Source organism: Sminthopsis crassicaudata, chromosome 5 (assembly GCF_048593235.1).
Source record: "Sminthopsis crassicaudata isolate SCR6 chromosome 5, ASM4859323v1, whole genome shotgun sequence".
Taxonomy (NCBI): Eukaryota; Metazoa; Chordata; class Mammalia; order Dasyuromorphia; family Dasyuridae; genus Sminthopsis; species Sminthopsis crassicaudata.
In genome coordinates, this window is record NC_133621.1 from 80,041,313 (window position 1) to 80,068,671 (window position 27,359).

The 27,359-nt window shown below is 32.2% G+C and overlaps 1 protein-coding gene across 11 annotated transcripts in view; it reads right to left on the minus strand.

The window, feature by feature from the left end:
• ZMYND11 (zinc finger MYND-type containing 11) overlaps positions 1–27,359 on the minus strand; it is a 148,634-nt gene that overhangs the window by 12,687 nt on the left and 108,588 nt on the right. For all 11 annotated transcript variants that reach the window (XR_012482238.1, XM_074267286.1, XM_074267285.1 and 8 more), the window contains 6 exons: positions 15,644–15,721; positions 15,036–15,128; positions 12,575–12,662; positions 11,641–11,696; positions 9,369–9,446; positions 7,989–8,107 (listed from right to left, as the gene is read on the minus strand). Coding sequence is in view for 10 of the 11 variants with exons in the window: in XM_074267286.1 (XP_074123387.1) it covers positions 7,989–8,107; positions 9,369–9,446; positions 11,641–11,696; positions 12,575–12,662; positions 15,036–15,128; positions 15,644–15,721 (512 nt within the window). In the remaining variant the exon portion in view is untranslated. The remainder of the gene's footprint in view (positions 1–7,988; positions 8,108–9,368; positions 9,447–11,640; positions 11,697–12,574; positions 12,663–15,035; positions 15,129–15,643; positions 15,722–27,359) is intronic.

Consider the following 27,359-nt stretch of genomic DNA (forward strand, 5'->3'; position numbering starts at 1 on the left):
CATGATATCAATTTATGACATTTTCTCTCTGAATATTTACTTGTCAAATGAAAATGGTAATTGGAAAAAGAAAATAAAATGAAGTTACAACTAAAACATTAACTAGACCTAGACTATTACTAATACCAGAAGAGCTATTTTTAAGGAACAAAAAGTATATTTTTTATCAGTGAGGGACAGCTGAAAGTACCATGCATGAGGCATTCTGCTATTATGAAATAAAGCACAGTAAGACAAACCAGACTTGTTTTTAATATTTTTGGTCACTTTTTCCCTTTAAAAAAAGACTTTAATCTTTCTTTTCTGGTACTAGCAGTCTAAAATCACCAATTGGGTGGTGTAACGGATACATGTAGGGGTAGAGAAGGGAAAATGCTAGAGTTACAAGAAAGTCTCCAACTGCCCATATGGAACTGGAAGCACATCTGGATGACATTTGTAAACTGACCACATGATCTTTCTTGAAGAAGCCAAAAACTTTGCTAACTTCCATGTCAAAGTTAACCCTGAAGTTCACATCTGTAGGTTGAATTATGGTTAAACTCCCTACACACCAAAGGAAAGATGCCACACAGGATAAGCCTGGCATACACCTTAGTCACTATACATAATATTAATGACAGGGACCCAAGAATTGTATCTATCTCCCTGGTGAATACCAAGTCTGGCTCAATTGTAATACTTGAAGGAAGGCTTTAAGGAACCCATAGCAGCACCGAAAGTGAGATCCTTGGTTGTGAGAGTGAAGAAGCCTCTTAAAAATCTGCAAGTGAAAGTCAGAGACTTCTGCCTCTCAGGCAATCAAGTGTAGCATTTGCACAGTTTATGCTGGGTATCTTCCTTCAGCAATATCCTCAGACAGCAAAATTCAATCAGCTCCATCTAGAAACATATTGGTTACACCACTACACTTGACTTGTGTGGGGTCTAGCTTCTTAATCCATGTCCTTTAGCATTTGAGGAGCACAAATAACAGGTGTGAAATCCAGGCTAGCTCCTTGGAGGCCTCAGGAATAGCCTGAGTCAGGATTAGTAAAAGTCCTCATCACTTCCAACATCCAACATTTCTTTTTCTCTTTCTTTGGTCATATTTATCACATCTGATAGGTATAAGATGGTACCTCAGGAGGAGAAGTGAAGGAGATGGATAAAACTGCCACAAGCTCACCACCAATCTCCCTTATCCTCATCCTGCCACAAAGTGAAATTCTCTCACCTCTTTCACCCCACCCCTTAATCCTTAACTACAATTCTCTTAACCCCAAACACTGAGCCAGCATAAACTGTGAGAAGAGCAATTCCAAACATAGGCTAATAAAGTCATTGTCTTATTTCGAATAGGTGATTAGCCTTCAGTGCTTGGTTGTCTGATTCAAGTGCACCTATTCAGAGTTTCAGCCCTTTACAAACAGGTAACCTGATTTGATTATAGGGTTCATTCTTCATCTTCAAAAACTTTTCTGCAGGGATGTCACTACCTATTATTCCCCACCTCCAGGTCCCTTTCCCATCTCTCCACCTCCGAAGCTACTATAAAGCCATCAATAGTTTCTAGAAGCTAATCAGATCTTTAGGCACCTTCATGATTCTCAGTTCTGCAGATGAACTTGATATCCCTTTCCATTTCTCCTTTCTGGCTTCATAGACATCAATTACCTTTGGTATAAAAGAGGAAAATATCCATGTCTATATCTTGTTTTATTAAAAACTGGAGATCTTTAATACTATTTTCAGATATAGCAGGAGAGTCTATAGTGACTCTTGTCACTTGTTGCCTAAAGTATCTCTATCCTTCACCTTTGTTACAGGGACACCATTATTTTCTTCCTTCACAGAGAAATGAATTCATCATCCACAAAGATCTTGTTGTCAACTTCTATCCCTCTTCAAATACTTATATAGTCTACCCACAGCATATTGTCAACACATTTCCCTATAAGGACCTAATCCAGGGTGATCTGAATGTTGCCCATCTTCAGCTATTCTTCAACAGAGTCAGCACCTTTTCTGAGAGTAAAATTTCAAACTTTGATCCTTTGGTGTTCAGCACTACAGCCATAAATCAGTAGAGATTGGGATTAAAAACAAAGCTGCCTGTGATTTTTCACAATTTGTAATATCTTTGCATGGTATTCATAAATTCCAGGGGCATTTAGAATCACATTTATTCTACGTTTACTCATCTCATCTCATCTCATTTAACATTTCCACAAATAGGGAGGTGGGCCAAATATGCAGCATTTCTTTTATTGATGGGCTTACAATTTTTCTCTCCTCCCCAAATGAAAATGACAATAAGTATGAGAGATTTTTGAATTTAAAATATTTTTATTCATTCTTTCAAATCAGATTATTAAATATATCTATCCAAGTGGAAAATAAAAAAAAAAAATAAACTACAATATCAAATTACAGACTCTTCTTTAAAAAAATAACAAAGGTTCTTATTGGACTGAATTGTTTCAATATCACATTTATATGAAGTTCTGAAAACATAAAATTGTAGTTTCAATAGGTGTTAACAACTGTGATATTAAAATATGTATACTATTCATATTAGGTAGAGCATTTTAAAGAAATAGTCACTTGTGATAGCATGATATTTAAAAGATCTGCCGTGTTCTCCATTCTTTTGTTCAACATTAGTAACAAGAATTTATGGAGTTTTAGTTTGCTGCCATTATGATTTTAAAGGGTTTTAGGATTGATTTTTGAAGACTTAAGAAACTATATGTGACTTTTAAAAACTTTAGATGACACAGTGGGTAAGAGTACTGGACATGGAATCAAGGAAATCAGAGTTTGCATTCTGTCTCACACTCCTCCTAGCTATATAATCCTGGGGAGGTCATTTCCTTTCTTCTCAGCCACAGTATTTTCATCTGCAAAATGAGATAATAATAGTACCTACCTCTTGGGCTTTTAAGAAGATAAAATAATATGTACACCACATTGCAAATATTAAAGTGCTAAATAAATGCTAACACTTATTTTTATTTCATTTTATAATTTAAAAAAATTATTGACATTTAAGTGGATAAAATGATTTCTGTTAAGTGAACTGAATAATCTCATGTAAATCCTTTCTTTTTTTTTTTTAAAAGGTTAGTATGACTCATGACTCTGTGAATGATAATGCCAGCTAACCACTATTTACCTGGTTTTTAAGGCTTAGTTCAAACAGAAGCTCTACTCTGAAGCCATTCTTAAGTCAGTTGGAAGCAAATTCTCTTTCCCCAGGATTTTAAATTTCTCCTACAATACTTGCCTCATTCAACTTTGTATTACAGTTATTTATCTGAGTACACCTTAAACCCCAAACCTCCCTAGAATATGTGGAACAAACGCTTTGGGTGTTATAGATCTGGAGTTTTAGGAATGCTGTGAAAACATGCAAACCTCTAAAATAGTGACTACTTCTTTGTTCAACCCCTTTATCACTAAATCTCATCCTTTCTATATTCTCTAGAATATCATTCTCCATATTCATCCTCTTTTGTTAATCTTTAATTTCTCCTTATTTGCTGGTTCATTACAGTCTATCTACAAACATATCCAATTCTCCACCATCCTTACAAAACCCTCACTCGGCTTTATCTTCTCAAAAGATATATCTTATGTCTTTCTACTTACAAGTAGCAAAACTCTTTAGAAAGCTCTACCTCCACTTCCAACTTATTTCTTAAAATCTTGCTGCCTGCATTTCAATCTCTATTCAAATGAAACTATTCCTCCTAGGCTCAAATGACACATCTATTTGCCTTTTCTATAATTTATGAAATTATGAGTGCTGACCACTCTTTCTCTCCTGAATAATCTCCCCTTTCAAGGCTTTCATGACACTTTTCTCTCCTGATTCTTCCTGTCCATTTGACCATTCCTTTGATGGATCATCATCAAAATTCTGCTCTAAGTATACTCTAAGTTTATCGGAGGCCCTCTTCTTTCTCTCTACATTCACTCTTTGGGTAAGTTTGTTAGGTCTCTATTTCTGGTAAGAGCACCCCTATCCTTCCAGTATTTCAGGTTTACAACTTCAGAGTCATGCCTGAATCCTCACTTCTCCTCATCCTATATATCCAATCAACTGCCTGAGAATTTTCATTTCTATTTCCACATTTTTGCATCTGTTTTCTTCCTCTTCCTTAACTCATATTATTATCATTACCCCAGCCTAGCCATCCATCACCTCTTTTGGATTACTACAATGACTTCCTAATTAGTCTCCCAAACTCAAGTTTCTCCTCATTCCAATCAATTCTCCACAGAACTGTCAGAGTGATATTCCTAAAGTACATATTCAAATATGTCCATCCTGAGCTTAGTATTATTCTCTAAGATAAAATGCAAATTATTTTTGATTTGTTAAACCCTCTATGATGTCTTTCCCCCTCAATTTTAAAATATTTTTATTTAAAATTTTAAATTCCATATTCTATCCCTGAGATTGTAAATAATCAGATATAGGTTATATATGTGAATTATGTAAAACATTCCATATTAGTCATTTTGGACAAGAAAATTTGAATAAAAGAAAAAAAAAAAGAAAGTGAAAACTAGTATACTTCAGTCTGTATTTAGTCAACATTAGTTCTTTTTCTGAAGGTGGATAGTATGCTTCATCATTAGTTCTTTGAGATTATCTTGGATCATTGCTGTAATTCACAGTTCTTCATTGAACAATATTGCTTTTATTGTGTATATAATGTTCACCTGTTCTGTTTACTTTACTATGCATTAGTTCATGTAAGAGTTTCCAAGTTCTTCTGAAATCATCCTGCTTATCATTGTTTATAGTACAATAATATTCCTTTATAATCATGTATCACAGCTTGTTTAGCCAAACCCCAAATTGAGGGGCATCCCTTCAATGTTCAATTCTTAGCTATCACAAAATATATATATATATGATATAAATATCTTTGTACAAATAGTCTATTCCCCCTTTAATGGATATCTATGGGATATAGACCTAGAAGTCATACTGCTGGATCAAAGAATTTACACATTTTTATACCTCTTTGGATAAAGTTCCAAATTGTTTTTTAGAATGGTTAGATCAGTTCACAGCTCTACCAACAGTCCAATTTCCTCGCATCACTTCTAACATCCAACATTTCTTTCTTTCTTTCTTTGGTCATATTGATCACATCTGATAGGTATGAGATGGTACCTCAGAATTGTTTTAATTTGCACTTCTTTGATCAATTAAGAGGATTTTTCCATATGAATACAGATAGCTTTGATTTCTTTGTCTAAAAAAAGTCTCTTCATATCTCTTGATCATTTATCAAATGTCTTGTATCCTTATAAATCTGACTCATTTCTCTAAATATTTGAGAAAGGAGGCCTTTATCAGAGATAATTGTTGAAAATGTTGTTCCCCCAGTTTACTGCTTTACAATTTTAGTTATATTGGTTTTGTTTGTGCAAAATCTTTAATTTTATATAATTAAAATTACCCAGTTTATATTTTATAATGCTTTTTATACCTTTTTTTGGCCTAAATTCTTCTCTAATCCATAGATAAACTATTCTATACTCTCTAAATTTGCTTGTGGCATCACTTTTAAGTGTAAATGTATTCATTTTGACCTTGACATATGATGTGAGATGGTCTATAACTAGTTTCTGCCATACTGTTTTCTGGCAGTTTTTGTCAAATAATGAGTTTTCTTTCCAAAATTTTGTATCTTTGGGTTTATCACATACTACATTTCTAAGACCATTTACTATAATGTTAATTTGTCCTTAATCCACTAACCCACCACTTAATTGCTTAGCCATTATCAGATAGTTTTGATAATTATCATTTTATAATCCAATTTGACATTTGGAAGGGCTAAACTACCTTCATTTGCATTTCCCCCCCCCCCCATTGATTCTCTTGATAACCTTGAGCTTTTATTCTTCCAGTTGAATTTTGTTATTTTTTTTCTAGCTCTCTAAAACAATTAAAAAATTTTTTTGATTGATATGGTACCAAATAAATAGATTCATTTAGACAGAATTGTCATTTTTATTATATTGGCTGGCCTACTCATGAGCAATTAATATTCTTCCAATTGTTTAGATATGATTTTATTTGTGTAAAAAGTGAGTAGAGCCAGGAGAACATTGTACACAAGGGCAACAAAATTATGTAATGATCAATTCTGATGAACTTGGGTCTTTTCATCTCTACTCTTTTCACTTAGCATCAGTCTTTTGCTGATAATTCTTGGGTTTGTCTTGGCAGACAGACTCCCAAGCTTTTTAATATATGTAATTTATTACATCAAATGTAACATATTACATAAAGTATAATATGTTACATGTAAATGTAATATTTTTTTCTATCTTGTTGCTGGACTTTGTAATATGTAGAAATGTTGATAATTTATATGGATTTATTTTTTATTTAGCAACTTTGCTAAAGTTAATAATTTCAACTAGTTTTTAATTAATTCTCTGGGATTTTCTAAGCATACCATCATATCATCTGCAGAGAGTGATAGTTTTGTTTCTTTACTGTTTATTCTAATTTCTTTAATTGCTTTTTTCTCTTATTGCTAAAACTAACATTTCTAGTACAATATTAAATAAGCGATATAATGAGCATCTTTGCTTATGTCTTTCTGTATTGGGAAGCTCTCTAGATTATTTTTAACTTATTTCTAGCTTTATTTGGATATTCAATATTCAATAGGTGATATCAGACTGAAGCTCTGGAGAGAAACCAGGGCTAGATATGTTTATTTTCAAGTCATCTGTATGGAGATAATAGTTTAAAAAACCAAACCAAAAAAAAAAAAAAAAAAAAAAACCCCAACCAACCAAACAAACAAAAAAAACATCCCATGGGAGCCTTACTTGTGCCATTTGATAGAATATAAGCTCCTCGTGGTCAGGGATTATTTCATTTTTGCTTTTGTATCCCTAGCAACTAATATAGTGATTAACACATAGTAGGCACTTAATAAATGCTTATATATTTCCCACAGAGCTTTGCAAATATACAGTATTTGTTTTATGAATGCTCATTTTCTAAAAAATTTATTAATGGCATTATTACTAAGAAACTTAAAAATGTAAGTATTGAGTAATATTTGAATGTTAATGTGGTTAGCAGATATGCTACAGATGTATGTCATAACCTATTTCTACCCATTTTGTGGAAGTAATATTATTGAAAATAATTTTATGGCAATAAAAACAAGAAACTATTTCTGCCATTGATAAATATCTAAATCCATACTCTCAAAAAATGTAATTTAGAAGGTAAGCCCCTCTCACAAAGAAAAAGTTTTCTAAGCTAAAACTCTGCCCTATTATTATTACAGCCATACAACTCCATGCACACTAAAAAGAGTTACACATTTCTGTACACCTAGTTAGAATGTTATAATTCCTGGTTTTTAGTAGGATGTTGTTAGAAAGGTTGAAACTATTGAAATTAAGTTACAATACTATTAAATCCACATGTACTCTGAAACTTTCTATCATACTGTCTTGGTTTAAATATTCAGGGATAATACACTACTGTTACATTATTAAACGCTATTAGATACCACAAATGTCCTGAATTTAATACACAAGAAAATAATATATTATTTTATTTCTTCAGTAAGTATTTAGTCTAGGCTTTATGACTTCAGAAAAACTAAATATGCTCACCAGATGATTATGTAAGCTATGGCAAATTTTTTTCTAAAACCTGTTGGTACTCATTTAAAATTTAAGGATGAGACGTGCTTCATTTCTCTTTATACAATATAAATCCAACTTCATAATTACATTAGAGAGATAATGAAATTCTTATCTGAAACCTTCTATGATTGAATAACATTTAGCTATATTTTGAAACATCTTTGAAAACATGCATTATTTCTATGCACTAGAAAATTTGAGATTAATAAAAGTAATGATATCCTTAAAACCTCTTTAAAAGCCAACTTTTTTAAAGGAAAGGAAGGTTATGAAATTTGCATAAAAGATTCATAAATTACCTTTGGTGATGGTGACCAAAGAAGCGAACATCAACTTGATTGTCCTCTTTCTGCATGACCTTGGCTGGCCAAAACCCAAAACCCTTCATTTTGGCCCAAACCAGCTCGTGATTAGGTATCTAAAAATAAAACACATTTCACATCATAATTTTAAAAATGTTACAGTTAAGTACACTATTTGCATTAAACTATAAGGTAAACTATTATGTTAGTCACTTGAAATCAAAGCTGTTCTTCTCCTTTTTTTTTTTTAACTTAAATATTTTGTCCTGATAATGGTAATACAGAAGTTTTTCACTTAGTAGGTAATATTCCTTCCTCTAAGAAAATGTGATAATTTTTCAAGAAAAATGAATATATCTAATCATTTTTGAGAAAAAGATAATATAGCTTCTCCTTCATTTTCCTTATTCATGAAAACAAATCTCACTGGATTACTGATTACATTATTGAACAAGTCAGTCAGTACCATTTATAGTCATGAATGTACTGAAAATAAAAGAATGCTTAGCTCTTAATATTTTTTATCTTAAGGTATGCAGAACTGATTTCCAGAGATATAAGAGATTTTAAAAGTTATGACTTTTTGGTCATTTGGTTACTTTAATCCCATTAATTGTAACTAGCATTTATATAGTGTTTTTAAGTTTGCAAAAAACTGTACATAGATTATCTCGTGTGATCTTCTCAACAGTTTTGTGAGATAGGTACTATTATTCTTGTTGATGGATAAGGACTTCCAAATGGTTTAAGGAAGCTATGTAATGGATCAATCCAATGGACTATCAGACAGGTATACTCATGGATTGTTTTCATGCCCTTGTTGGAACAGAAATTTGTGGATTGGATATGCTTAAATTCCTTTTATTCAATCTTCCCTAGATTCAATGTGGTAATTACCCATTTAGAACACTCAAAATGCTTCAGACAAGTGAAAATTCATAAAATTCTTAAACAAAACTAAATGGAGGGAAAAAAATCAAATTTAAAATATCTCAAGACTAGAAATAGATAAAGTCTCTGAGTTTCCAACACTAAATAACACCTTAATTCTCATTCTAATTTGAGTAATTTTGATAAAAATTCTATTGCTGATAGTTGCCTACTTGAAGACATTTAACGCATGAAACCATAGCTTTGACAGTGTATTTAGAAAAAAATTAATAAAGAATCAACATCAGGAGAAGTTAGTGTCTGATATAAAAATACATGCACATTAAATATATTTATTATAAAGATATCTCTGCAATAGTAAAAACCAAATACAATGGAAATGCATTTAAAACTGTTTATTATTTAAGAGGCAAAACTTTGTTAGCTGCAAAAAAAAAAAAAAAAGAAAAAAAGAAAATATGCAAATTTTAGGATTTCAGAACATACACAAGGATAGCAGAACCAGTTGTCCGGACGCGCATTTGACAAATAGAAGCAATTCTTGCAAAGCTGCAGTTCGTCCAGCTAAAAAATAAAAACAAAAAATTCAAATAAAGAATATTTAGTTGTCTTGTGTATAAACATGCATGGACATCAATAAGGCCTCAAAGAGGATTAAGATTTTTATAAAAAGTGTAATATTTACAAGGCTAAATCTTCTACAAAGTTGCCTAAATTCATTATTGAGGGAAAAAATAATTGTAATACCAGAAGTTGCAAAGTTAAATTTTTGACTAAAAATTTTAAAATTCCATATTTACATAAAAGAAAAATGCTTCTTTTAGGTCACATCTATGAAATGAGAGAAAAGCATCCCCCTCTAAAAAAAAAAAAAAATGCCACTTGCCAGAGAAAAATCATGTGGCAATGAGTGATAAAATAAAAAAATCAATATGAGCTACAGGAAATGTCATTTAAATACCTGCTTTATTAATAATTTATTTGAAAGTTGTCTCCAGATAAAATATATAGGTTTTCTTGCTTTTACTTTTTGCCTTTGTGTAACTGACTCAAAGGATTTTGGGTAACTTCCTTTCTCAAGCAGATAAGCAAAGTCACTTAACATTAATAAAGTGTCCTGTGATAGCCCTCTAGCATAAGTCCCTCCTGGGAGGAGAGAGATTCCCCTCTTTTGTCTCTTGCTTTCCAGGAACTAGGCTCCCAGCCCTCGCCCCCACCAGAGTTGATAGTGTCAAAAGCAGAAGTCCCTGTCCCAGGACTTGGTTTATGTCTAAAGAAAGGCCTGTGGACTAGTCAAGGAAAAACAAATTCCTTAATGAGTTCAGATTTCATGAATAATAAGATATTAACAGTGAGGAGTATTGCCACTGTCAGAAAAGTATCTTAGAGTACATCTCCAAGTACATAGGAGTAGTTGTCCCCTCCTTGGAAGCATATCTTTCATCTCACAGGAGCTTACTGCTCCTGTGGGACCAAGCCTTTCCATCTCAATGAACTGTGCTTTTCTATGCTCTCCCATGAAGTGTCATTTTGACATGAGTTTTATTCTATGTGTTATGTATATGTCTGATATATATCGGGATTCTTTCTACCTTTCCCTCTCTCTCCTTCTCTTCCTTATTTATTAAAAATAAAACTTAAATATGGGATTGCCCCACACTGTTAAGACATTTTATTCACAGCATCTGGACTCATTAAAGGATCTTTTTTTTTCTGATGGCTCTGGTTGTTTCATGGGCCTTTCTTTAGATATAAACCTGGTAAGGACTTTCCCTTGTAACAATCACATATCTGGTAAGGTCTACTGAGCACTCTGAGCCCAGTCCCTGAAAGCAAGGATCAAAAAGGGAAACTCTGTTCTCCCACAAGGGACTCCCTTATATTGCAGGACTGTCATAAGACATACAAAAATCAGGAGGATCTTGGTCCTGATTCTAGGCATAATATGAATTACTTCCTGTCCAGCATCCAACTTTTAATTTTTCTTAATTTATTTCTTAATAAAAATGTGTGGTCGGGCATGGAAATGAAACTACTTTTGGCAAAATAACAATAGAATTGAAGAACACTTGCTTTTTGCATATATTCTCATGATTTAACAAAGGGATAAGCATAGAAAGGAAATGTTATAATTTAAAAGCATTTAATAATACCTTGATTACAGAATTGATGTTACAGATATTAGTAACAAAATGATGTCAATTTTATATTTGTAACATTTGTTATTTTTACAAAGATAGAAATGAGCTTCAAGATTGAATGAATTAAATAATTATGACCACTTCTGTTGTATTTCTATAAAGATATGGAAATGACAAAACCTATTTCTGATTTTTCATTTTTAGTGGTGTTCTCTATAAAAATAATCAAACTTATCTTAGTAAAAAAAATGAAATATTTCAAACCACTCTGATAAAGCTAATCCTGTATAGCAAAAACATACTACTTATTAGGCATACTACTTATTGCATTATTATTATTATTGTTGTTATATTATTATTAATTATATCATAATATTCAGGAATATTAATATAAAATATTAATTATGGTATTATAATTATATATCAATAACCATATTGTTAATATCATATATGTAATATTATATTGTAGCATTATGGTAAGTTCTGATATAAAATGTCATAATAGCTATAGTATATTATTTGTAGCTTACAAGTGAAAAAAGAAAACACAACCTGTTTTTCTCATTAACTATTATGATATAATCCTTAACTGTTTAGTTATTGGGCTTTAAAATTACCTCATGACATGTATCTTTGTAGAGCATTCTGGCAATGTCAGCTTGTTCACTGTCCGCTGTAATTAAAGACAGACATTATCCATTACCAACAATCTAATAATGTGAGCTAAGTCATATTAAAACATTTGACTTAGGGTATTCACATTATGCTTTTCAAAACTTAAGCAAACATATGCAACAAAATGTATTCTTTAAGTCAAATTCTACTAAAAGATCAAAATGAACAAAAAGAGACTTTACACAGCAAGATATGTTAATGGTCTAAGTACAGAGTATCTTTTTGCCTATTCATATGTAGTTTAGGGATTTTTTCCCTAAACTCCTAATTGACTTGAGACATTTGTATTTGAAAAAATACAAACGAATCAATTACAGAAGCAATTATAATCTGTAGTATTATAGCATATATTTTGGATAGGAAGAATTAAAATATACATATATACATATTTGCAAATACCATTTTATAATTTTAAAAGTTCATATATGCTCAGTGTTCTCTCTCTCCATTCACTTTATCTTATTTGTTCTTTGCAATAACCCTAGGTGGTAAAAAAGTATTTCTATCCTCATTTTAGATGCAGAACCTGAGGTTCAGAGATGTTCAAGGTTATAAATACTGTTATATATTAGCAAAGATGACATTTTAATTTGTGCTTTTTGACTGTAATTCTACTGATCTTTCTATCACATTATGTGATTATAATCAATTCACAAGTTATTTCTTCTGCTTTTAATTGTATTACCTTTGTACTCAAATAGTTCATCAATATATACCCTCACTTTGGTAGTCTCATGCACTTACTTAAAGCAGGTATATTTAAGGTTGTAAATAAACAATTGCTGCTTATTTTTTTTTTTAACAGTGGTTTTAAAGTTAAATACTTCCCTCTATCGGAAGTCAAGTGATTTAAAAGAAAAAACAAAACGACTCAACCTCCATAGAAAATCACTGTGTTGTGGAGAAGAAGTTGAGCATCAGCTTTGAATTCTTCATAACTTCTGTATTTTCCTTCATTTACTTTCTGCAGAATACAAAAACAAAATACCAAAAAAGTGTAAGAAAAGATCTCTTTATTATGAGCTTACATTATGAGACCCTCTGCTGAGAAAAGGATATAACAGATCACAATGAAGGCAGAGGAATTATCTTTTTAATAATTTCACATAAGTACATGGTGATAGATAACTTAATTTCCCAGTTAGAATTTGAAAGTTGTCTATATAAAGGGTATTTAAGAAAATTAAATTCCATTTTATAGGCTAATGATACATCCTATCAAGTCACTTTATGCCTAACTGACTGGACTACCCTTAAAATTCAAAAAATATTTAATCTACAAGTTATAGAATTATAGAAAGTTAAGGATGTTTTTTACTACAAAACTCTTAGAGATGTGAAAATTGAGGCCTAAAAAGGTAATGTGAATTGCTCAAGCTGATCATATAGATTAATATTGGTCAATGGTAGTCAAGAATTTAGATCTTCTGAATGAAAATCTGGTGAGTTTTCTATCACATCTGCTTATTAGGGGCTGAGGTTGTAAGAAAATTAGTGTTGAGGTAAAAGCCCCCGTTCTCTGATATGGCCCAGTCTGGGGAAATCAAGTCAAGGAAATTCACAATTCACTTTAGTCTCTTTTCCTGAAGTAATTTTTCCTTGAGTTGCAAATTATTAATCTCTCCTCGCCATTTCTCAGATTCAGAAGAAATGATGGTTTTAGCATTGCTTCTTACTATATCTACAAATTTTCATAGCTAACAGTTATAGCTTAAAATTTCAAAATGATACATGAAGAGGTTTTGTAATCATATTGATTTTAACTAAAAACATATGGTTAATCTTCTTTGGGTTGTCACGGTGGAAAACTACATGATTAATCATCAACATTCTGGGACCACAACAGTGAATTCTATCTTAGATCAAAAGAGAAATTCAATTCAGCACATCAATTAGATGTCAATTATGTGCAAACTACAAAGGAGTCTATCTTCTGGTAAAAATATTTCATTTCATCTACCATCATTTTCTAACTTCCTGAGGAGGTGATGGACAGATACAGGCAGTTTTATACAAAGATCTAAAACCACTAAAAATTTAATAGAACAAATTATGAAATATGCCTTCACACCTGATGAATTGTGAAAATGACTAACTTTTGATCGTTATTTTAAAATTTTCTTTAATACTTCAACAGATAGTCTTTTATTTATGTTTTTTTTCAATCTCTAATGAATCAAATTACAATACTTTCCCTATCTGTTAAAATTTTTTCTTTATTTTTTTCTTTTCTCTTTTTCATTTTCTACCTTCATGAACTGATTGTGACCAGCAAATGCATCCTTTAATGAGTAACTCTGATGATGATGTTCTTCAAACTTATCTAGGCACTTTCTTGAATGATGTAAACACAAGAGTTGAAGCCTTTCTAAAGAGATAATAGTTCCCTATTTGGCACTTTGCCAGCCTAACTGAACAGAATGCATGCCACAATCAGGTGTTAAGAGTGTGGTCCCTTAATTTCAGAGTCTCACTCATTTACTTCCTACAGTCCATGAACAGGATTATCTCTGACAACACCCCTAACAAGGACTTATCCAGCCTGAGCTTGAAGATCTCTAATGAAAGGGAAACCAATTACTTTTTGATATAGCCTTTTTTTCATGACTTAAGTAGGTCTGTTAGAAAGTGTCTAAATCTCCCTCTCAGTAACTTCCACTGCACACACTACTTCTAGTTTTGCTCTCTTCTGCCTTCAAATAATATTTGCAAAACAAGTAAAATCCTCTTTCTCCTAACAACCCTTGAGTACTTAAGGGCACCTATCAAGTCCCCTTTCCCAGGTCTTAAACCCATTCTTAGATGATATGCTTTCATAGTAGTTACTCATTTTTGTTGCTTTTTTCCCCCAGATGTTTTTCTTTCTTATCAATATTTTCTCAAATTATGGTACCCATATTGACCACAGTATAACAGATATGGTCTAATAAGGTCAGAATACACAAAGATATTGCCTCCTTCATCCTGGACACATATATTTCTTGATGCAGCTAAAACTGTGTTGCCTTTCTTGATATTTTATCACAATTCTCCCATCTTATTTTTGTGAAGTAGATTTTTTTTTAAACCCAACTAAGTATATAAAATTTTGTCCCTATCAAACTTCATTTAATTAGATTTGGCTCAATGTTCTAGCTCATCATGTTCTTTTTTTAAGATTCTGATTCTGTCATAAAAGTGTACTAGTTGCTTCTTATGGTTTTGTGTCAGATAAGCATGCAATTAAAAATAAAAAGAACACCAAAACCACAACTCTTATTGGATGGGTAACTCTTCAATTTGAAAAGCATTGTGAGCAGATGTATTGGGTGGGAAGGGAGTTAGAATGTGGCGTTACCTCTTGTATTGTAGGAACATCTACAGCTGAATGAACCAATCTTCTGTACATTGGGTGCTTATTGTCCTTCCCCTTTTTGTTTAGATCTATAGCCTATAAAAATGGTTAGAGAAACTTCAAAATGGGAGCTAAAATAAAACAAGAAATCATCTATATATAAAATTCATACACTTACAAAAAATCTTAAAGATATTATCAAAGAATACATACATGAATTTGCAAGTGGAATTCTTGATTTTAATAGTAAGAATAGCTGTTTTAATGATCCCAGAAAATTTCATTTGTTTTAATTACTAATTACTGATTTAAAAAAACAATATTACCTATTAATAGAACTTTAAGCAAGTCATATTTTAAATCCAATGTACCTGACAACAGATGACAGACTCAAAAATGAAAATAACTACAGAGAACAGCTAAAAGCTTGAGAAAAATGATTTAATGCAAAAATCAATAAAATAAAGGATTGATTTTCACATTTTATAGTGCTTTACACAGTACTAGTTGTCACTCAGTAAATTTCCTCAAAGTAAAGTTAAGAAAAAACAAATGGAGGGAGGGGAGATTAAGGGGAAGGAAGAAATGAGAAATTCTTTAGGAAGACTCACCCGTTCCTTCATTCGGGAGACAATGAATCTCAGGTATGTGCTCATCTCCTGCTTGCTTGTATTTTTTTTCTTAATACTCTATTTAATACAACCAAAGTATTTAATTAAATTTTGCATACATACATATATATATATATATAATATATTCATAAATATAAAAATACATGTTTACATATAAAACACTATTTGCAATACTCATTAAAAATGCAATATTCTTATATAATTTTTAAAAAATCTATTTCAAAAGGTAATGCATAGGCTAAAAGTAAAATGTATATGGCCTTTTACTAAGAATTCTAAAGAAATTTCTATTCATTACAAAAAAATTACAAATTTATAATATTCTTAATAGAGTATGTATTTGCTAGGTTTCACATAAAAATAATAGAACCTCAAATGTAGAAATGTTCAATTAATTTAAAATGTGATATATATGGGTCATTTTATGATTACACTAATGGGGAAGACAGTTTCTTATTTTCCCATAGTCCATTTAATATGTTGTAGTTCTTTTATCACCTTTGGCACTTTGATTTGTAATAAACAATGCCTTCTTATTTTAATTAGTATTGGTATTGGGCATTTTCTTCACATGTTGATAGCTTGAATTAATTGTTTTTTTCATTAAATGCTTACCTCGTTTGAATATTTATCAATTGGGGAATGGCTTACAGCCTTATATGTCAATTTCTTTATTTATTTTGGATATTTGAGTTTTATCAAAGACATATGAGGCAGATTTTTTTCCCACGTTAATTTGTTTTTTTTTCTTTTTATGACTACATTTTATGACCAATTTTTTTAATAGAATAGGAATAAAAACATCTATTTTGCTTATAAAGTCTACATTGCCCTAGCTACTCCCATTCACTGCTCTTACTTGTCACATAGTTCTGAAAGATACATGCTTCTTTATTCTTTTTAAAATGATATATTATTTATTATTGTTCTGTTAGAAATGACCAGCAGGATGATTTCAGAAAGGCCTGGAGAGACTTGCATGAACTGATGCAGGACCAGGATATAATTATATACTTCAACAACAATACTATATGATGATCAATTCTGATGGACGTGGCCCTCTTCAACAATGAGATGAACCAAATCTGCTCCAATAGAGCAGTAATAAATTGAACCAGCTACACCCAGCAAAAGAACTCTGGGAGATGACTATGAACCACTACATAGAATTCTCAATCCTTCTATTTTTGTCCACCTACATTTTTTATTTCTTTCACAGGCTAATTGTATACTATTTCAAAGTCCAATTCTTTTTGCACAGCAAAATAACTGCATGGACATGTATACATATATTTTATTTAACTTATCCTTTAACATATTTAACATGTATTGGTCAACCTGCCATCTGGGGGAGGGGATGGGGGGAAGGAGGGGAAAAGTTGGAAAAAACATTTTACAATTGTCAATGCTGAAAAATTACCCATATAGCTTGTAAATAAAAAGCTATAATAAAAAAGTGATATATTCTTTAAGGTGTGCTGGAACTCTGTCTTCCCAGAAATCAGCCGGAGTCAGGATAATCAAAAGTCTTTATTCTTGGTCTTTGGAGGTCATGGTGAGGGGATTAGAACTAGCAATCTCCACACCTCCTTCCTCTCTCTCCACACCTCCTTCCTCTCTCTCCACCACCAGGAGAATGCCTCAATTTCCTCCTCCTACTCCACCCACACAAGTCACTTTCCCTTCTTTGTCCACACCCACCAATTGAGCTAACACAGAATAGTTGGGGAGGGTCATCCTTCAAACATGTATGTAATAGAAAATTTTACAATTGGCAATTAGTCTCACATGCTCCATTATCCAAGTGCATTTGCTCAGTTTTAGCCCTTTACAAAGGTGGATTTATTATTCTCATAGGCATTTATTATGGCACATATGGTTTTCAAATCTTATTTTCTGCCACATATTCTTCTAGTTTTCCTAGAATTTGTTGTTGTTGAGTAGGGAGAATATTTCAGTGTTTGTATTCTTGCTTCTCCCTCCCCCCCCACTTATCTGTCTCACAGATCTATTTTTCTACTTAAAAATCAGCATCAAATAGTTTTAATGACTACTGGTTTATAATAAAGTTTGAGAATCCATAATAACAAATTCTGTTCATTTCTATTTTTTTTTCATAATTTTCTTAGAGATTATAGACCTATTGTACTTCAAAGTGAATTTTGTCAATATTTTGCCTAATTTTATATGATTTCTTAGTAATCTGTTTAGATTAATACTAAATCTGTAAATTATTTAGTTGGTACTGTTTATTAATATATTTTATTTTTATCATTAAATATAAATCTTTTTCATTCATGATATATGCAAAAAACAAGATTCCATACATAAATTCCAGATGTTATTTGCTTTATTCATTACAATTTTTAATTTTTGTTATTGTAGCCTTAAATACCATTTTTTTTTTGTTACAGAAATCCCTCTTACTAAAAGAGGAAAAAAAGACAAATGTCTCCCTTTAAAGAATTCAAAATCCTACTCTTTATTTCTCAACATAATTCTAATTCTTAATAAAAAAGCCCAAATTTCCTTTTTTTATTATTATAACTTTTTATTTACAAGATATATGCATGGGTAATTTTTCAGCACTGACAATTGTAAAACATTTTTTCCAACTTTTCCACTCCTTCTTCCCACCCCTTCCCCTGGATGGCAGGTTGACCAATACATGTTAAATATGTTAAAATATAAGTTAAATACAATATATGTATCCATGTCCAAACAGTTGTTTTGCTGTACAAAAAAAAAACCGGACTTTGAAATAGTGTACAATTAGCCTTTGAAGGAAATAAAAAATGCAGGCAGACAAAAATAGAGGGATTGGGAATTCCATGTAGTGGTTCATAGTCATCTACCAGAGTTCTTTTGCTGGGTGTAGCTGGTTCAGTTCATTACCGTTCTATTGGAATTGATTTGATTCATCTCATTGATTGATCATCATATAGTATCGCTGTTGAAATATATAATGATCTTCTGGTCCTGATCATTTCACTCAGCATTAGTTCATGTAAGTATCTCCAGATCTCTCTGAAATCATCCTGCTGGTCATTTCTTACAGAACAATAATATTCCATAATATTTATATACCACAATTTATTCAGCCATTCTCCAATTGATGGGCATCCACCCAGTTTCCAGTTTCTGGCCACTACAAAGAGGACTGCCACAAACATTTTTGCACATACATGTCCCTTTCCCCTCTATAAGATCTCTTTGGGATATAAGCCCAGTAGTAACAGTGCTGGATCAAAGGGTATGCACAGTTTGATAACTTTTTAAGCATAGTTCCAAATTGCTCTCCAGAATGGAAAAGCCCAAATTTCTATCCTTCACTTCACTTCAGTGAAATCTAAAAGATATCATTAATCTACTGACTAGCATACTGTCTGGCACAAGGTAGGCACTTAATAAGTACATATTTAGTTAATCACAGCAACTTTGTTCTTTGTCCACAGTATTACCTTCAATATCTCAATCCTCACATTCTTTCCCAGGCCATCACCCTGTATTAACTATATTCTTCTTCCTTTTCATCTTAAACTGCTGGTGAACCAGTTCAAATCTACATCATTCTTTTTTCTAGTCCTTTGCCACTGAACTCAAACACCTATCCTCCCCACTGAGCCTCAGCCTTGGATCACTACCCCATCTATTGCTTTTGCTTACAAATACATCTTGATGAAAGTAGCTGAGAAATCATGCAACAGGGTTGACTAATTCCAGTATAAATGTATGCTATGTTACCTTAATAGGATCATTACTGGGCAAAGGAATCCTTATATACTTTCCTAATTAACTTATTATCTCACTCATCATAGTAGCTCTTCCAAACCTTTTTATCGCTCCTCAACCCTTCAGTCGTTCTTCTTCCTCCCATGGTTTCAGCTGAAAAACTTAATTCATATCTCTCTAAATGAAGGTCCTTTGCCAAAAGCTTTCCAATCTTCTCTTGTCTCATCTCCTCATTTACCCATCTTATATAATGGTGTGAGGCACTCCACATCCTATTCCATCCTACTTACCCCAGCAGATGAACCCCTTTATAATCCCTAATCTCTCTTATCTTTTGGCTGCTTCTCTACAGCCTACAAACATACACAGAATTCTCTTATCTATCAACATTTGAATCCTATATCTCTCCTTCCTTTAGTAGTTGAAGGATATCTACTCACTTTCTTTTCACTCATTTTCTTTTTTCTTCTCTATAGTCTGGCATCCCCTTCATCATTCAACCAAAACAGCTCTCTCCAAAGTTATTCATTATCTCACTTGTCCAAACTTCCTGGAATCTGCTGACAAATCCTGTGGATTTTACCTTGCCTCCTTCTTTTCTCTGACATTGCCACCCCCCTGGTGCAAGCTCTCACCATCTGATTCCTGGATTATTACAACCTGTTGATGGGTCTCCCTGCTACATGTCTCTCCCCATTTCAATTCAAATCTACTCAATTATCAAAGTGATGTGTCTCCACCATAAGTAAGAGTACCTGCTTAACTGCCCTACTCAATAAACTTCAGTGCCTCCCTTTAACCTTCAGGATCAAATAAAAAATTCTTCTTCTGGTGTTCAAAGCTTGTCCCTTCCCTGCAAACCTCTTAATTTTCTCAGCATTATTATCTCATGTGATCCTCACTACAATTTTGGGAAGTAGATGCTATTATTATCAGCTCCATTTACAGATGAGGAAATTGAGGTACACAAAGATGAAATGACTGTCCAGAGTCAGAAAGTGTTTGAAACCACATTTGAATTAAGGTCTTCCTGACTATTCTTAGGAGCATGAACTCACTATTACTTCAATTTCTGAAAATTCCGAATCAATCTCTTTAACTTACTACAATGATTCAAATATTGTGGCAATCTCATACAAGACAAATTTAAAACACATATAACATAACAATCTGTGTGGCCTCCAACCTTGACATTATGATCTTTTCTAAAGAAGGTTACATATCAGTCAAGGTAAAAATGCATTCTGCTCTTTAAGGTTCTGAGAATAAAATAGCACAAAGAAACTTACTCAAGAATGCTCACTACATATTCTATTCAACAATTCCTATCACAAGAAGAGCAGAGTTATTTCTCTCTTTGGGAACAAACTTCTACCCTAGATTCTTTGCTTGACTTGATCTTGTACCTAATTTGAACTTAAGTTTAAGAGAACTATACTGCGTTTTGTGAGAATGAGGGCACTGTCACTGCAACTTGGGGAAGGCCTAGGACATTATGGTGCTTTACATATTCTGTCTCTCAAACAAGAATTCAGGGGAAGATAGGATCATTTTTCTCTTCTAATTTCCAAACATAAATACCTAGACTGTTTTAATTTGTGAAATTGTGATAAATATCCTTTCTTTTTGTTTCAAAGTCAGACATGTAGAAAACGGTGCAACCTGGCATTTACCTAAGATAAATACAATACCTAATAACTATGGTATATACAATATGTAATCCATATAATAGAATCAATTGTTGAAACATATTTAAACTATATTTTGTTTGAACCAAAGAAACCATACTTTTAAAACACCTTTGAAGCCATACAGAAAAACTATTTTAAACTTTAATATTATGTGCCATGTAAAAATTTCTTCGTGTAATTCTATAACTTAAATAAAGATCTTTTCAATCTTTACTTTCATTTACAATGAAAACAAAATCTAGAAGTAACAAAGTCCTGTTATATATTACCACAATATTTTAATTCTAATTTGTATTCCTTTAAAAACAATTTAAATGACTTACAAATTCAGCATTTCTGGGAGAGATATTTTAAATATGAAAATTTGAGATTTACCTCTTTAGAAAACCCATAAAATAAGAGTAATATTGATATCATGCAAACTAGGGACATGATTTAAAAAAAAAAAAAACTTAAATAATACCCAATGAAAATCTGATTTTGAATGAGTTGGCAATTATGTTTTAAAATGTTTATAGAAAGATGCTAGACCAGGCTATTTTCATCCAAGTACAATTTAAAGGGATTACCTAGATCTTGAAACTATGGATGATGGAAGTAAGAAGATTTGAGTAAAAAAGGAATCTGTAGCCTTAGGGATGTACAAAGGAATAAATTCTCTACTAGAATTAAACTGGCTTCAGTTTCTAAACAAACTGCTTTAACTTCTACCTTCCCTCATCCTGCCCCCAATCTATTAGAACATTATACTCATGTAACACTTTAAGAATAATTTTATACTTCATTCTACAAAAGTCCAACTTAAATTTCTTTCAGGGAAAACTAAATATAAAGCTTACTTACACTCTAGTTGAGAAGCTATGGTAAAATTCAATTCCCTTCTGTAATTAGTCTAAAAATTATTCTTTAATTTAGGTGACAAGTATTCTTAGAACTTTATTTACCCACAACAAAGAATTCATCTTTAATAGATAAAATTTTTAAAAAGCAAAATTCATAGATAAGATTTTTTGGTTCTGAAATGATATTGATAGACTTTTTTTTTTGAGATCTCAGACCTGACATTTTCCAATAAAGCCATAAGTATACTTAATAGTTGTCTTCTTTCTATGACTTGATACATTTACATAATTTTTACTATATAGACAACTAAGGTTAAATGTATAGACTTATGGGTGGCTAGTACACAGAGTGGCAGGCCTGCAGTCAGAAAGACTCACCTTTCTAAGTTAAAACCTAGCCTGATACTGACTAGTTATGTGAACCTGGCCAAGTCACTTAACCCTGTTTGCCTTGGTTGCTCATCTGCAAATTGAGCTAGAAGGAAACAGCAAATCACTTTAGTATCTTTGCCCAAAAACAAACCCAAATGGGATCTGGAAGAGACAGAAACAGAATTGAAACAACTGAACAAGCAAAGTACATTACTCTTATATTTCACAAATTACTTCACTGAACAAGAATAACCTTTACTTTCTGAGTTTAATTTCACCTATTCTGACTTCTGAGTCTATTTATAATTATTTTTCCCTTAAGTTTCTTCTACTTAAAAATATAAATATAAATAAAATTATAACAAAAATAAATCTATGATACAGATGCAGTAAAAAATACATAAGTATATACTAAAATCACGTTCACATTAAATTATTTTCTTCCTTGCCATTATCTGATAAAAATTTTTTAAAAATCATTCACTTTAGTGATTAGGCAGTTTTATGAAGACAAAAATGATTTTTCAGCATCGTATCTCAGAATTAATAAAAATAAAACTGGCATCAGAAGTATTATCCATCTCTCTGCCTCCAACTCATGCTATTATGATAATTAAGTGGTAATTAAACCTCATGTGATTATTACAAATTTCAGAAAAATTACTGTTGAAAAATGTGCAATTTTAATTACTATGAAAATCCTATGGTTCACACTGGACAATGAAGACTGTAAAATGCAGTTTTCTCTTTCATTCCTACATTAGTGATGCTTATTATTAAGATTTAATAAATGATTTTTGTTCTTAAGACTTATTTTAAAATCTAATATTTGGTCCCATTCTTGTAATCTTGGATACAACCCTTTTGAAATGAAACAGGTTAGAGACAAATGATGATATTCATAAAGGAGTATAAAGATGAGAAAATTTGTGTCATCCTTTTTCTATTTTTAGTTCTAAGGTAAAATAAGTATGAAAATTAAAAGAATTTTAAGAATGATGAAAATGATGTTTGGAAAACAATAAGGCAGATAATTCACTTAAGCTTACTTAGAACTCTGCTGATATAGAAATGTGGAGGACAGAATGGTACAGAGTAGAAATAGCATTAACTCTAGTGTGAGAGAAGCTCTGCTGATGCTGGTATTTACTACCTATATAATCTTGGATGAGTCAGATACTTACTTCACTGAGCATGTTTTCTCATTTTTAAAAGCAAGTGGTACCAATGGCCTTTACATTTAGAAGGTATTTATCATTGGTCTGATATTAAGGTAATATCAAGTTTATATAGTGATCTGAAATTCTTATATTACAGTGAAAAGTATAGCATTACAATTTTGTAGTATTAATAAATAGTCACAAAAACCAAGTGAGATTACTTACATGGATTTCACTTGGCCTACATTCTACCTCAGGGGCCTAATTTGGGAAGATTCTTACAAATCACTGTGGGTAACTCATCCAATCCATACCCCCAAATTTTCCAAAATGATTTAGGTAAAATTATTTTGGTTGGTTAATTGGTTGGTTGTTATCCTTTGTTTTCAAAGGACAAAATGACATCACTATGTTAGAGTTGAATTACAGTGTGTCTGACTGTGGCTGATCAGACCAAAACAAGGTCAGAATATTCTGCCACAGGTCGGGCACAAATAGTCCCTAAAGCATTTGGGGTGGCTTCTCTAACTTTGTGCATGTCACATTGCTTTTAAACAAATTCAATTCTACTTTGCTCATAGAGCACAGCACCTTCTCTATTGAGGGGATGCTATACTTGGCAGTTTCTCATGTTATACAATCAATTCTAAAGTTCACAAGAGAGTCCTTGAATTTATTATTATTATTATTATTATTATTATTTTAGGGGACAACTAGACAGGGTAAACCATTGGCCCTGGAGTCAGGAGAACCCAAGTTCAAATTTGGTCTCAGGCACTTAACATTTACTAGCTATGTGACGCTGGGCAAGTCATTTAACCCCAATTGCCTCCCCTCTCCTACAAAAAATAAGTTATTTAAAAAAAAACCTTAAATGCCTAGTGAGGTCCCGGACTCATCCAAGGTTACACAGTTTATAAAATAAAAGCCAAAAAAGAAATCCATAATTGTGTCTGCATTTAAATGGGAAAATTGTTAAGAAATTAGTTGAAATTTTCTTAGAGTTATATAAGATTTTATATGAACTTTATATACTCTTAAAGAAACTTGTTGCTTGAGAGCTTTACAAGACAAATTCTAAACTGACTTTTATTTGCTAGAGGTGCTAGCTACACATTCAAACACACACACACACACGCATCCATCCCTCTTTGACAAAGGCAGATTTATTTAAGGGAAGAGGTTTCAGACAAAATGAAGGGATACAATAGACACCAGGAATGGTTAAGACTGAACTACAATTGGGAGAGGATATAGTTAGAAAAAGGAAAAAGACAAGTCCCCAGGGGAACTCACAATTAACCAGGAGAAAGGAAATACTCCCCAAGGTGCTGGCAGGTTAGACTGACCAGAGTTAGCTAGAGTAAGAATGGCACCATTAGAAGGAAGGCACTATCAGATAAAGAGAGTATCTCATAGCGGGCTTAATCCTGAAGAGAACTTAGCCTAGTTATATATTTTACCCAGTACAAAAGAAGTGTACCTTCGCATTTTTTATAATTCTCTTTCCAGTCAGAAATATAGAGACACAGAAGAATATGCTTAAGGATTCATCAAGCCTGAAATTGTATGAAACAGAATAAATACCATAGCATCAATTTCCTTTTTCAAGGCATTATTTACAGAGTGGGACTGAAGCCAAACTAGTCTCTTTGTATTTCACAACTTAAGCATTCTATTTCTCATCTCTACACTTTTGCAAAAGTGTCCCTATGGCATTAATGCACACCTTCTTTACTCTGCCTCTGAGAATCTTCTAGCTTCCTTAGAACAGAAATCATGGAAGGGGGAGAGTAAGAGAGGAACAGTGTGGGAGGAGGAGGGGGGAATCCTGTTTGCTCATTCATGGAATACAAAAGAAAATGCCTATAAAAACTCCATGTGTGTTTTCACACTGGCATGTGTGTATACATATATGCATATACAAACATACTATAACATGTAATTTAAAAAGTGAAGGTATCTTTTTTGTTTCTGTGCTTATTAAGATGTTAAATGATATAAACAACCCCCTTTTTCGAAATTCAGCATTCAAAAACTATATTAGAATAAAAATCCAGTGAGTTTATAAAGTGAAGTCCCACCCAAAAATATCCAGAACTCTCAAAAAGAGAGATATTTTATAGAATTGTAAAATAATGAATTACTACAAAAACTGACTTTAAGTTATTCTTTAAAACAATTATTGGCTATATATATTATATATACATATATATATATATATATAATATATATATATACATATATATATATATATATATACATATATATATATATATATATATATATATATATATACATATGACTTGTAAGATCATTCCTACAATGTACACTTAAAATATTTGTACACTCTTTTCTAATATTCATCTTTTACAAAGTTTTGAATTCCAAATTTTTTCCTTCCTTCTCTCCTTAAAAGAGCAAGCAATTTGATATTTGTTTCATAGCATTATATTTTAAAACGCCCAAGGGAGTTAAGAATCCAAGGTAAAGTTACTAGAACTGAATGAATTCACACAACTGACAGTTGGTGATAAAAACCCTCTACTTCCTTTTTCTCTCACTTTTTAAACTCTCTTGAGCCAGGCTTCCTCATCATTCGACTGCTCTCTTCAAAACTCACCAATAATTTCTTAATTGCCAAACTTAATGGCCTTTTCTCAATCCTTTTCCTTCAAGATCTCTCTGAAACCTTCAATACTATTATTCATTTCCCAGTTTCTTCTCTTTCGGTTTTTGTGGCTGCTTTCTTCAAGTTTTCCAACTCTCTCAGTCTCCTTTGTTGGATTTTTATTCAGGTCATTTCCAGTAACCACAGGCATTCTCTCCCCAAGACTACTTGGGGGTCTCCTTATCTTCTCCTTTTATAAGTGGTAATCTCATCAGCTCCCATAGATTCAACTATTATTTTTATGTAAATGATTCTCAGATTTATTTAATCCAATTTTAATCTCTCTTCTAATCGACAGCTTTAAGACCCCAACTATCTCTTACATATCTTGAACCTGTGGTCAAAATATCTAAAATTGAATTTATTATCTTTTCCTAGGCTTGTCCCTCTTCTTATTTTTCCAATTACTAAGGAGGGTATCACCATAGTAAGTCATTCATGCTCACAACTTGGGTGATCTTCTTGCTAAATGTTTTCCTTTTTACTTTTTTAGTTGCTATTCAGTCATGTCCAACTCTTTGCAACCCTATTTGGGGTTTTCTTGGCAGAGATACTAGATTGGTTTGCCATTTCCTTCTCCAGTTCTTCTTACAAATAAGGAAACTGAGGCAAATGGGGTTGTTATTTGCTCAGGGCCATATAATGAGTTTCTGAGATCAGATTTGAACCCAGGAAAATAAGTCTTCCTTCTCCGGTCCAAAGAGCCATCCAACTCCCTCTCTACAGCATCTTTTGTATATACTACCATTTCTCCTCTGATACTGCAACCACCCTAGTAAAAGAAAAATCCTCTATTACAATATTATTACAATTTTAATGTTACAATAACTTTCTGATTGCTCTGCTTGCCCACTCCAATACATTCACTTACCTGATGAGTTTCTTTAACTTTGTAATTATACCTTTCCTGATCTGCCCCAACTCGCACAGTAGATTACAGTTGCTCTCTACCATAGCCTAGGCATATATAAAATCTTCTGTTTGTATTTTATTGTCTCTCTTGCCTTTAATTCCTAGCTTGCCTCACATACTAGCTAAAATATCACCTTCTACAAGAATCCTTTGTTAAAAAATTTAGTTGAAGGCTTTCTTTGCCCTTCTCTTTTAAAAGATAGAAGGGAGCTTGTATCTTTCCTCCCTGGTCTCTTCAAATTGTCCTAGATCTATCTTGTTTTATATATAGTTTTCACATGCAGTCCTCCTCCATTAGACTGTAAATTTGTTGAG